Source organism: Homarus americanus, unplaced genomic scaffold (assembly GCF_018991925.1).
Source record: "Homarus americanus isolate GMGI-L3 unplaced genomic scaffold, GMGI_Hamer_2.0 scaffold22250, whole genome shotgun sequence".
NCBI lineage: Eukaryota > Metazoa > Arthropoda > Malacostraca > Decapoda > Nephropidae > Homarus > Homarus americanus.
Window position 1 is genome coordinate 10,880,361 of NW_024741189.1, and position 13,880 is coordinate 10,894,240.

The 13,880-nt window shown below is 45.9% G+C and overlaps 1 protein-coding gene across 1 annotated transcript; it reads right to left on the bottom strand.

The window, feature by feature from the left end:
* Positions 1–4,035: 4,035 nt before the first annotated feature.
* LOC121875694 (protein glass-like) lies at positions 4,036–13,355 on the bottom strand. The gene is made up of 2 exons (XM_042380324.1): positions 13,245–13,355; positions 4,036–7,135 (listed from the first exon to the last, which is right to left on the bottom strand). The coding sequence occupies exon 2, from the start codon at positions 6,895–6,897 to the stop codon at positions 4,606–4,608; it is 2,292 nt and encodes a 763-aa protein (XP_042236258.1). The 5' UTR covers positions 6,898–7,135; positions 13,245–13,355; the 3' UTR covers positions 4,036–4,605.
* Positions 13,356–13,880: the final 525 nt, after the last annotated feature.

The following is a 13,880-nucleotide window of genomic DNA, read 5'->3' on the forward strand; positions in this document are numbered from 1 at the left end:
AATCGTCAACAAGACTTCTGGGAAGGTCAACTGATTCTTTTGATTCTTCTTCTTCTTATTATTATTATTATTATTATTATTATTATTATTATTATTATTTTAGAGTTATTATTATTATTTACTTGAAATGTGTTTGTAGTAAACGAGGATAGATATTTTATTTTTTCTAAATCAAATCAGGAACTTGATATTTTTAATAATATTAGGGATTTGCACAACGATAGCAAGAATCTTGATAATTATAGCAGGAAGTGGAATGATAGCAGAAATCTGGATAGCGATAACAGGAATATGAATAATGATAACAGGAATATGAATAATGATATCAGGAATATGAATAATTACAGCAGGGATGTGTGTAATGGTAGCAGTTAATCTGAATAATTATAGCAGATATCTGACTGATAGAAAACAATTTGGATAATGATAACAGAAATCTGAAATACGAATAACGATTACAGGGATATGGGTCAGGTGTTTGGGGGGTGGGTTTTCCTTGAGACTGGGACAACAAACATACCTTCAGGATGACAACACAACCTCGTGGTGGCTGGCTACATCATGCTCGCTTGCCGCACCCCGAGTCACGACTAGGGGTGCCTCCTCCCTCTCCACCAACCAACACTCCTCCTCTGTGCATGGTTTCTCAGAGATTCATAAGTTGTATTTCCTCGTAACTTCGAGGTCGCATTTTAACCGATTCACTGAAGGGAGAGCGATATAGTTTAGCCAAACATAGCGTCGAAGTTCCTCCCGTGGGATTCTGTCCTAACTAGATGCTTAACTGGTGAGTCATGTAGAGTTACGGGGAAAAATTAACGTAACAATCTTGGAGAATCCCAGCCCTTGACTTGTACCCCACCCCCCCCTCTCCCACACACCACATTAACATAACCCGCTGAGTTTAGTGGGATTGTTACAGAATTTGCAAAGGTCTGGGATCTTTCTGTGTTTTATAAGATTGATACAGATTTTCCTGCGTTTAGGGATCTCCATGTTATTTACAAAGATATGGTTATATAATATTCAATGTTTAGGAATCTCTCTATGGTGTTTGTCTACGGAAATACAGAAGTTGCTGTGTTTAGAAACCTTTCTTCACATTGTTGAGACACTTAAAATGTCTCGGGATATTAAATTGAACTTTAAAAGAGAAAGACAGGCTGACTTTGAGACAGACAGAAAGACACAACGAAAGAGATAAACAGATTATTAGGATGTAAGTTGCCAGTCATAACGTAGTCAAACATCAACAGATTATATTATGTAAATATGTGGCTCATACCTTGACCCTGATATAAGGATATTTATATTAATGATCAGGGTGTTAAAATAGAGAAGATTAAATATAATCCATTGTATTCAGGTTATGGAGTAAAAAATACAGTAATGTTAAATATACTTCTGCGTAGTCAGGTTATATAGCAGATAATACTAGATTTACTCCATTGTGTTCAGGTTATGTACCGGAGCTGTAAAAATATAATTCGTGTATGTTCAGGAGAAACTAGTACAACACAAACAGGGATAGTAATGCAATTTAAGGTTTCATTTATGTAGTGTGCGAGAGAACTTGTAGTAAAAATCGTAAATATGTAGAACACCGTCCAAGCTGTTGTTTACATCGAGGCCGTTTTTGAGGCGGAAGTTATAATGGTGCGTATACGTACTACTGAAGAGCGGTGGAATTTGCATTACTTGGTGTGTATTTCGTGTTACTCAAGGCTAATACTGGGTGAGGAGGTAGTGTAATTGAAAGTGACAACGTAATGATGGTGACCAGTGTTGACACAGTTATGAGTCATGGTGTTGCTAAGCCCGTGACCTAGCCTAATGTGGCAGGAGGAACATTTACCTCTCAGGCACGACTTACTGTTATATGAACTCTCTAACTTGATTTTATGATCTCACTCTCAGTTGCTGTTCTTTGTATTGTCACTGCTACTGATGTTGTTGGTATGTGTGTGTGTGTGTACATGTCTATATGTATGAAGTTTCAATCATTGCCATACACACATACACGCGGCGCAGTAGTATCATGATTGAAGGAATTTCTTTGGTAATACAAGGCAACAAACTTTCTCTCTAGATGTTAAAATAAAATGTTAAAAAGGTCAACTAATTTAATCCAATGAAAATTGTATTAAAAAGTTTAAATATTAAAAGAAAAACTTTGTTAAAAAAATATAAGATATGGCAACAAATTAAAAATAAAGATTGTTAAAAATGAAAATTAATAAATACTCAATCAAGAAATTGATAAAAGTTTAAAGGCAAGAAATGTGTTTAAAGAACAAAATTTATGAAACAGTAAGACATTTAAAAACGTCTAAATATCAAAATTGATTCATATTACACCGGTATCACTAAAAATAGCAAAAAGTAAAAATTAAAAATATAAAATAAAGTTATGTATTTTAGATTCTACAAAAATAAGAATGTGTATTTACGTAATAGTTTAGTTAGTGTGTTTACATTGTTGTAATTCAGTACAAAGGTCTAACAGTATATAACTATTGATAGTTTATAGATCCTGAAAATGGTGTATATCCAAAAAAAATGTGTAGTGTTAGCGATGATGTATGGTTATGTAAACTCTTAATGGTTATATATGAACCTAAAGTTTAGAATTTATTTGCTGTTCTTTATTGAAGGTGTTTTGTTCCACTCAGGCGCGTCTCCATGCAACAAGTGTCTCACCTGCATCAAGTACAGGAGGGCTGTCATGTGCTTCCATGGGCTTATTTTTTTTTTTACTTTCATTCACCATAACCAGCAGTTTGCTCATATTTCTTCATAATTATCATATATTTTTTTAATCATAGAATAGTTAATAAAAATGTCAATAAGAATCAAGTCTTTTAATGTATTTTTGAGATCAGTTATATTGTCCAGTGGTTATAACAAAAATCATAAGTAATAACAAGTGTTTGTTGTTGAGATAATTAAAAGCTTGTGTACAATAGTCTTGGTGACAATTTATCAGTAATCATGAGTTGTTACATAACAATGAACATGTTTACTTTAGATGCAAATATAACAATTATTTGTTTTCTTCAGATATCGTGATGTCCATTGTTGAGGAGTGGAGGAGACACAGCCACACATGATGGTAAGGTTAAGCTAAAAGGCCTTTACAAAAACTAGTCTTTATTCTTAAAAAGAATTCTAAAATCCGTAACACAAATGGCATTATTAATGTCTAAATTCAATATCACTAAGGTCTAGATTTGAGTTTCATTATTATAACATTAACGATACTGATATACAAGGTGCCCCTCGGTATCCATAACATAAATCAACTTGAATACAACCTCAGGAGACAACTAAGGGGAGGAAGTCGAATAGCATCAGTGTCTTTCATTAATTTCAGGCCAATGAGGTAGACCACTATGTTAGGCTCGCCTGCTGACCCGCTGGGCCAGGAGGCCAGTCTAAGTACAATTATAACTTTTGATGAACAATTTGAATTCATAAAATAGAATAATTTTAAACATTAAAATAAAAAATTATGGGGGGGGGGAAGTGCGTGTTTCTTGGTGTGTTAACAGACAGACACCAAGGTGTTTAGACCGCTAGTCATGTAAAAATAATAAGAGCCAAAATGGCCACACAATCTGGTCGACAGACAGACAGACAGAGGCAGCTGAACCGTTACACCGTGATCACTCACTGTCACAACGCCACCATAACACCAAATAGCATATTATCACTTGCATAAGACTAACCCTGTTAGGTTTTGTGCATAAGTTTTGACACACGCTGAGGTATACCGAGTATTCTGAGGTATTGTTATGTGTAGCCGTTTAGCTGGTAGGTGCTGCTGCTGTTGACGCCCGGGTATAGTGGCGTTGCACCACAACCATCACTTGTGGCGCTCCACCACCACCATCACTTCTCACCGTCACTTCCCACCACCAGGCCTCTTCACGCCACCCCCACACGCTTCAATCTCTGTGGGCAGGGCGGTGGTGGGGGTCACACCTGACCCCGGCGGACAAGGTGAGGCGGGACCACCGCCAGGTCAGAGGGGGGGGAGGTCGCGGGGAATGGGTGGAAGGGAGGGAGAGGCTGCAGAAAACGGGACACAGGTAAAGGTGATGTGAGAGATGAGAGTGGCGAGACAAGTGGAGCAAGCAGATGGAGGGGAGGGAGACACGTGGGGTGAGGGAGGTCAAGCAGCAGGTGGCAGGAGAGGGGTAGGAGGTGAGGGGTCACCCGGGCGGCGGCCACAACAATACTGATACAGGTATCATCACTTCCCTGCACACTGGACCACGAGCCTCTGAGCGGGTGTGTTTCATAGTAAGATGAGGACATGATGCGAGGTAACGGACGCCTCAGGCACGGAACGCGAGGCACGGGGCCGGGCCGGGGCGACCCTAACCACCCGGGTGGGCGGCGGGGTCAGTATGGCACAGGGGCGGCCGCCCGCGGCATGGAATGTTGGCGCGGTATCACAGGGCGGCGGAAGCCGCGTGAGGTAGATGCGGGGCGTGGCGGCCACAGGAACTCAGCACCGGCGGAAGACGGGCGCGGGCGTGTGCGGCCAGGTCACCCACAGGGGTACACGCCGCCCACTCCGGGGCCACAGTTTGGCCATCATCAGTAAACTGGAGGAGCCACCACGTGTGGAGGGTGGCCCGGATGGCCAGGTGGGCCATGGCCCGGGTGTGCCATGGCTCCGTGCGGGACACCTGGGCGGTGGCCCGGGTGGTGGCCCGGGAAACCTGGGGGACCGTGGTTCATAGGCGGCCCAGGGGGGTGGGAAGGGGGGCCGGAGGCAGCGGCGGCCATTGCTTTCTTACGGTGTGTCTGGAAGTGCTTGAGCATGTGGTCCTTACGGATAAACCCTTTCCCGCACTGCTCACACGTGAAGGGTTTTTCGCCCGTGTGGAGGCACATGTGGCGGCGCAGGTCTGTCTTATGGTTGAACTGTTTGGGGCAGACCTCACACTTATAGGGCTTTTCCCCCGCGTGCTTGCTCTGGTGGTCACTGAACGTAAGCTCATCGGGGAAACGTTTACCGCAAGTGCCACATTTGAAGGGCTTCTCGCCTTCGTGGTAGGTGGTACGGTGCTGCGTCAAGTAACACATGCGGTTGAACATCTTACCACAGTCCTGACACCTGAAGGAGCCTTCGGTGGTGATGCTGCTGGTGGTGCCGCCGGACTCGCTAGAATCCATGGAGGCCTCCGAGCCTGTGTCACCGCCCGCGGGCTCTGGGGAGCGGGACAGGACGCTCGCTCCACGATCATTGTCAAGTTTGAAACTACTGAAGCCATCCAGGCTTTGCCCGGGGAAATCATTCATTGAATGAAACCCCGGGCCCTGGTGGCCCCCCTGCGTCTGATAACCACCAAAATTGTTGTTCCCGCTGCCGGGGTAAAAAGGGGGTCCACCTCCCATGGAAGCTGGAGGCTGGCTACCAAACCCCGTCGGGTTGGTACTGAAGTGGCCATGGTATAGCGTGGGTGCCGTTGGAGGCTGCTCACCCCCTAAAAAGTGAGGTGCCTGGCTGAACTGTGGTGCTGCATGGAGCCCTTGTGAGGGCCCTGGCACCCCTGGGGGCTGGTACCCTGACAAGGATGTGGGTGGCGGGTTGTATGCTGGCGGAGGCTGCTGCATGGGCGGTGGTGGCGGTGTCTCCAGGGCGTCTGTGGCAGACAGGTTGCTTTCCTCGTCCTGGCTGGAGAGGTTGGAAGCCTCGCCGATGCTCTTGGCGCCTGGGGAGAGTATGGGCGGCCTGGTGGGGTCCGGCGTTGAGCGAGAGGCGCTGTTACCGTTCAACTTCGTCATGTTTTTGTGTAGCGTTGTGTTGTAGTGCCGCTTGAGGTGGCCGTGACTCGTGAACCACTTATTGCAGTCTTCACACTTGAAGCTCTTCGGCCTTTTGACGTTAGAGGCGAACTCTGAAGGTGGCGCAGTCTCTCGCGGCGATGGCGGAGGAGCCCCAAACATACTGGTGGGGCTGCTCATGGCCTGCGGGGGGTTAGTCATCCCCTGTGGGTGGTAGCCGCCCATGCTGCCCCCACCTCCCGAGAGGTAGGAGCTGCCACCACCCAAACCTGGGATGTGTTGGGGCGGGGCTGGAGGTCCCGGGAAGCCTGGCTGCTGCAGTGGGAGACCACCCATGGTCAGGCCGCTCGTGGAAGGAAACTGTTCGTGGGGTCGCCACATGGGCGGCAACGACCCCGCCGGCTGTGGTTGTTGTTGTGGAACGCCACTACTGCCTAACACCTTCTGCGAATCCAAGTCGAGGATCTCAGGTGTGTCGGCTGACGGCATCTCCTCCTTGATGTCGTTGTGAGGGTTGCCTGGCGAGGGCGTGGGCGCCGGAGATCGACCCATGTACGGGTGAAACCTCGGGGCTGTGTTGGTCCCACGCCCGTAGAACCCATCATCGAAGTTGCCATTGAGGAAGCCTCCTATCTGGTACCCACCGAACTGCTGGGGTTGTTGAGGCTGGTGATGGTGCTGCTGTCCAAAGTCCGGGTAGAAGCCTCCAGGCGACTGCTGAGGAAAGCCTACTGAGAGTGCGTGTCCTGAGGGAGGGCCCTGAGGCACCACTCCCCCCTGTGGAGACTGAAGACCTGGAGACATCTTGTATTCATATTGCATTGGTGATGGCACGGTGAAGGAGCTCGAACTGACTCCTGCGTTAACACTCTGCACTGAACTACTCACTAAACCCCCCTCACTGCTGCTCACTCCCAAGGGCGTCAAATCACCTTGCACAGGTGAGGGTGCTAGCGCACCACCCTCACGCCCACGTTCATCACTGCCCATCCACATGTTCATCAAATTCTCCTTATGATACTGAAGATGCACTTCGAGGGACCGCGCGCTCTCGAAGTACAAGCCGCAGTCCTTGCAATGGTGCGACCCGCTCGCCATGGCTAGCTACGCCCCACGGGGACCCGGCCTCGTACTGCTCTTGGCCGGATCATCACTAAGGACCTGGCGACTGCACGTGTCTAAGAGAGGGTGAAGACCAACTGGAGAACCAAGCGACACACGTGCGCTCTCCGCGGGCGCTGCCTCCGTTTTGGCGCGCTCACGGCCCAGCACTGAGCACCACCGTTTTCTGTGAGGCGGCCTAAGCTGGCGGCCCGCCTCTCCAAGGACACCTGACCTGCACGGGGAGAAACACGCCGTCACTATTTACGTCAACATCACTACTTTAATAAAAACACATCCCTGCCATGCTTGTCCTACTAACTTAGTCTAAACTAAGTACTATTTACCATTATTTGTATACCTGCACTGTCCTAGTACCTGCTGAACCAATGTGAACTTGTAATTAACATTTTACTGAATAAAAATATATCTCTAGCTACAAAGATCACTCCCGACACATCATATTTTACAAACAGCCTCACATTAAGTACTTACCACACGTGTTAGTGACTGATGGAACGTCACTATACACTACTGAACAATACAAAAAGTATACAAAATATATTAAACTTACACCTCACGTCCAGCACGTTATAATGGCCCATATAAGTACGTTATAATATATGGGGTCATAATAACAGGATACTTACATAATTGCGGGCTTAAAGGCTAGAATCAGAATCTGCAGTAATTAGAGTTTTGAAGTGTTTGTGTCAGTCAAGGTTAGCCCAGGTTTTTTTACAGTGGTGCCCTCGGGGGTGATGGGAAGGCTGGGAATGGCAAGCCTCCTTCCTATCTCTCAAAACTGACATATTTAATCAACGTAACTATACACACTACACTGATCTGTGGTGCCTCGCTGATACACAGTGTTTAACCTTGCTGACTCCGTATACCAGTGAGTGAGTCAGGACCCACCCTACTGATATCAATAAATCTTTACCGTAACAAGGAAAGAGGGATATATCACAAGCATCGCCAAACTGGTTTACATCGTAAAACACTGATGGATGGTTAAAACCTCAGCGATCAATGACCGCCAGCAGCTGAATTAAAACTAGTTTTTCCCCGACATGGTAATTACCTGCGAGGAAGTGGGTTATGGGCATGATTCGTGAAGGGGCATTATAATGGCATCGGCTGAGTTGATTCCTTGGTCACTGTAAGAAGGTTCCGAATTCAGTCACGTGGTTTGGACGAGAGCAGATGCCACACGTCGCCAGCTCTAGCATAGTAACAACGCCCACGTTTTTCCTCCTGGCGTGTGTCTGTGAAGAGTTTGTGTGTGAAGTAAACTTACACCACATTGTCTGTTTATTTACCCGCTTGCAGCTTTTTGTGACGCCGGAATGAAAGTTACAATCAGAGGAAATACAGACATCGGCAACTCGTCAGTGAGAGCCATCCTAAAAAATGGCTTCAGTAGACATTGGTGTCTCAAGACGCTGGAGGAGATCAATATGCTTACACACCGCAAATTTATCAAATGATATCAATGCCAAATACGCGACTACGTTTCCCCTCTGGATATGGGAGTTATTTCCGCATTTTTCCCAGTGCAGAGCCGTCTGAAACATGGGACGTTAAGGTGAAATATGGCAACATCGCCCTGTTATTGGCAGAAGGTGCCTCGAGATGCATCGATCACTCCATATGACCCCTCGAGCCTCCGGACACAAGAGCGAAAATGGGGTGGCGGGCGGCCGAGAAAATAAATAACAACCTATACCCCACATTTTGTAACTCCGGGCTCGTCTTAAAATGTATTTATTAGCTGGACATCTAAGACCGACAAAGATGGAATTTTGTGTAGTAACTCAGCCGGGCATAATTTATAATGGACATCTCTCTAATCACCGGCATTCCTACGTCCCGGGGTGCCATTTAACACCTATATATGGATTATTTCATACATTTTTTTGTTCACTGGGATATGGGAGAAGTGTAGGTTGGCCTCCCGGACGAGAAACTGTTGTAGTCGGCCGCTGCTCTTCGATTGTAATTAATTTTAAAGAAAACGGCGGGAAAATAAGAGAAAGAGGTCAAGATTTTTCAAGAGACGGTTAGGCCATTATGCTCCCGGACAAACGTACATTTTCTCGGAACAATTTATTGAGATTGACTCGTCTTCCCTTAACCGAGACGACCAATTATAAACTTCATGTTGGTAATTCAACCTTAAAAGAGGTGTTTTTTCCCAGCTTCTACTAAATGTTTCCCTGCACGTCTCACAACACTGAACTACCGTACAGTTAGGTAAGGCTCGCTGACGAAACATTAAATCCAAACCACGACTTTTGGGGAAAAATAAACAAGACTCACCAAATATCTGGTGCATGTTTCCGTAAATGGTGTGTGTGTGTGTGTGTGTGTGTGTGTGTGTAGGCCTAGCGAGGCTGGTGTGTGTGTGTGTACGTCACAGGGTGGTGGTGGTGGGCGCGTCATAAAGCGAGGGCGGGAAGTAGAGATAGCCCATCTCCCTAGCACAAGTCCACCACCACCAGCCATTTTTATAGCTTTCCAACAATTGGTTGAAAACAATATCTGCCATTCGACTCACGCCATAAACTAGGTTGACAACTGTGTGCGATTTTTAGGGATTGAGTGAAAGGGGCCGTGAGAGCGTCGCCATACAACCCGGTCATTTACGTCTGAAGGGGGAGAGAGAGAGAGGGCGGTCCTCTCGAATTACCGCTATACAATTCGGGATACGCAAAGTTGCTACGTGGATGGTCCGGGTTATTATTGGGGCGGCGTATCCGTGAACAACAGCTACGGGAACCACACTTGAGCCCCACAATGAAATAACCTTAACTGTTTACTTTGCCCCAAAATTAGAAAAAAAATGAGAATCAGATTGATTTAGTTACCCCATAAACTTTTGTGGGGGAAAAAGTATAGTGTGAAACTGGGAGAACAGACAGAACTCTGACCACAATCAAATTACCATCACAAAAAAAACGCAATCCATCACCTTGGCAAGACAGACGGCCATTAAACACCACCTGAAGCCAGCCAACACCTTCCATTTCGCGACCCCCGGCCAGCAGGGAGGGAAAAAAAAACTCATCGAGAGAGTGGGAAGAAGGGATCATTCTCAGCCCTTACCATGCATGCTCCGCTCCGGCCCTCCCTCCCTCCCTCCCTCCCTCCTCCCGCCGCCCAAGCTGACCTACTACCCTCACCTCCCACGCTGACCTAGGTTGACCCCTCAAGCTGACTCTGTATGTCATATATCACTTCCTCCACCTTGCCTGACTAGCTGACCTCTACCTCACCTGAAGATAAGACACCCCTAGGTTATTTCACCTCAAGATTAACCACCCTTACGCAACCTGGGGGTGTGTGAATCTCCAGGGGTAATAAGCTGGGGGTGATATCTTCAGGTGATCCAATATTTGGTTTTCTTTATTGTTCACCTGACAAGAGGAACGAGGCTGTACCTATCGTGAATTCTACAAAAAAAAATATTACACACACACCCACCTACCTACCTTTGACCCCGTGGCATGGCATTTTAACCACTTCCTAATATCCACTGAACCAAATTCTTGTTACTCTCTCATCTACAGCATCTGAAGTTATCGTTACGTCATTAAGATAGATAGTCCTATTCCTTCATACTGTCTTGAACGTTTGTCGATACAGTATTCTTGAAAGTAGGTTTTGCTATTATTATTAGTTGTAGTATTTCTATAATTATTACCGGTATGAATTTATATTTGTATTTTTACCATTACAATGTTATTAAATACCACAAGTTTATCATATAGTATAACCCAATATAATATAATCTACCCAATTTTATACCCATCCCGTCATACTGCTATACTATACCCAAACACACCCACACTACTATCATACTTCCATAACACACCCACACTACTATCATACTTCCATAACACACCCACAATACTATCATACTTCCATAACACACCCACACTACTATCATACCTCCATAACACACCCACACTACTATCATACTTCCATAACACACCCACACTACTATCATACTTCCATAACATACCCACACTACTATCATACTTCCATAACACACCCACACTACTATCATACTTCCATAACACACCCACACTACTATCATACTTCCATAACATACCCACACTACTCATGGATTGTATACAAACAGACTTCCGGCAACATTTTTTTTTTTTACAGCGCATCAACGTAAACCTATAATTTGGTTGAGAGAAAATATATAACACCTGCGAGTTATATTAGTGATAAGGACAGTATTAGGTTGGATGGATATATGAGCAATAGGGGTTGGGTGTAAATGGAACTGCCCAGTATGGACCAATAAGCCCACTGAAGCTTCCTCCATTCTTATGTCCTTATTAAGTAAAATAACATGGAGGATTTACATATTTGACTCTCAACTCAAAATACCGACTAGTGAATATATCTTATGACAGGATGGATAGATAGATAGATAATTATTTAGTACAATCTTCAGACAGGTTTACATTGATTCAGGAGAGAGAGAGAAAATATGTATTCATGTAAAGAAACAAACACACGGATGATATAGTGAGGGAGGTGGGTGGTGGTGCGTGGCCGACCATCCCAGCGTTGCTAGCCTCCTCCCCCCCCCCTACCTCACCCTCCCCTACATCTACCACCTCCACCACCATCAAAGCCGCCAGGTGAGGGAAGTAACTAGACGCGCGCGCACACACATACACACACACACTAGGGGAGGGAGGGGGGGGGGGAAGATATTGGGAGTAACTTTAAAAAAAAATTCAACTCTCGTATATCATTTTTTTTACCCCAAGGTGCTTGATTTTTCTCCTATCATCTTAAGGGGTTATGTCAGGCCGTACATAGGTGAGTAAGGTGCTGTTTGGGTATAAAGATGGTGGTGTTTATGGCATGTCTATGGTGCCCTCCCCAACACTTTAAACATCATGTCAACATTAAAACCATCGACATGACCCTGTAGTTGATCTTATGAGGTGAGAAGTCATAGTCACAGTGTTTATTCTCTCTCTTTCATTAGGGTAACATGACGTAGGTTAGGTGTTAAAGGAGTGGTTTAACTTCTTAGTCACGTTGGTGTAGTGTGGTAGATGTTAGTTAAGCGAGTGTGTGTATTTGACCAGCTGCCGACGTCCTGTTTGCGAAATTAACCGTTCTAGAAAAAAATTATGCAATGGGTGTGCGTGCGTGCGTGTGTGTGTGTGTGTGTGTGTGTGTGTTGGGGAGACTGTGTATGTGTGAGGGGAGCTATGTGTCAGGGGGAGGAAGAGTGTATGTATGTGTGGATAGCCTGTATGAGTGGGGGAATAAACGTGTGTGTGTGTGTGTGTGTGTGGAAAATGTGTACACGTGTGGAAAATGTATACACGTGTGAAGGCAGTAGAAGCACGGAAAGTAAATAGCTAGTCAGCATACCCCAGCCCCTTGTTGTCAGTGTTGGACCACACATACACAACCTTCAACGTCCGTGATTTCTCATACTTGTCAGGATACAACAACCAACTTATCAACACACACACACACACACACTAGTCTTCTCTCTCTACCAGCAGCAGCAGCACCTTCCCTTACCAGCGTACAGTGTGCGTGATTTAATTAAGGAACGTGTGGAGTGTTAATACTGTGGCAATGGTCAATCATGTTAAACAGGAAGTAAGTAAATACCGCCGCTGATTGGATGCGTTGGTCCCTGCTACACCACGGGCTAGTTCAGGGTCGCCACCACCACCATCACCTCCATCAAAACCTCACGTGTTTTGTTTTTATTACGATGGACTAAGTTAATTTCACACTATAACTTTATATTAGACCTTTACTCTAAATGCCCAGTTATCGGAGGTGTTGGTTAAAGCGTCCCTAAAAGACTTACTCATAGGATGTTGGGAATTTTGCGTTGCACAATATTTTTCCGGGTGGTCGAGGAAGTTGGTGAGGCTGCCATACACGCTGGCCAACGTTACGCTTGACATTTTCACGGGGTAATAAAAGTAAGCAACATTAGTTCCGTTTGTTGACTGCGAACACTGCGGTTGAGCGCCTCCAACAGTCGCCGGACGAACCTCTTCCAACATGACGCAAACGTTGGAAATAATCTTGTGTCGGTGGTCAAGGAACATCAGACACTAGACGTGTGCTACACTTTAAACGTTTATTGTTGGAGAGCAACAAGTAGTGATCACCTCGACGTATACGTTGTCACACACACACACGGTAAATATATCCGACCAACATGTTCTCACCCGCAGACAGAGTCCACACAGTAATCGTCAATAAACACCAAATATTGTGGGATCATAAAGTGAAGACACTGAGGAATAACACAAGAGGCACACTATCTCTCCTACCTGCACGCAGAAGAAGGAGGTCCTGCGTATAAGTCCCAAGTGTTAAGTGTTGTGCTCGAGCCACGGGATAAACCAACCACTCGGGAGCGTCCCACCACCACCACTGCGTCTCTCAGTTTCAACTTTGAACTGGTCAGCGCTAAAGAGGAAGGAGGGAGGGAGGGCTGCTCCTGGAGAATGGGGGAGGGGCGGTGGTAGGCTGGGGACTTGGGAAGGGAGGGAGGGAGGGGGCTGAGAGAGAGAGAGGAGAGGAGAGAGAGAGAGAGAGAGATGGGTGAGGTGCCAGGAAGGGTATTATTTCTCGGCTCTTCCGGTGGACCTCTGTCGTGTATTACCACCGACGGTTCTTGGACCTCCATCAACACACGCTGGCCAACTTCACCCTGAACCTAAAAACACCTCCTGCATGACCTAGCGCAAGCTGGTAGAGAGAGACATATATTTCCTTCAAAACAATCAACATGTCTTACTCCTCACGACACTCTGCTGCACCTGGCAACCCTCTCGGTACCCATCAATTCGCGAACGATTCTGATTCTCTGACCATAGATGAACGCCGGACAAACACACACACACAGACACACACACTACACACACACAGCAAGTCTTCCACCATTACTAATATTCCCTTGTAGT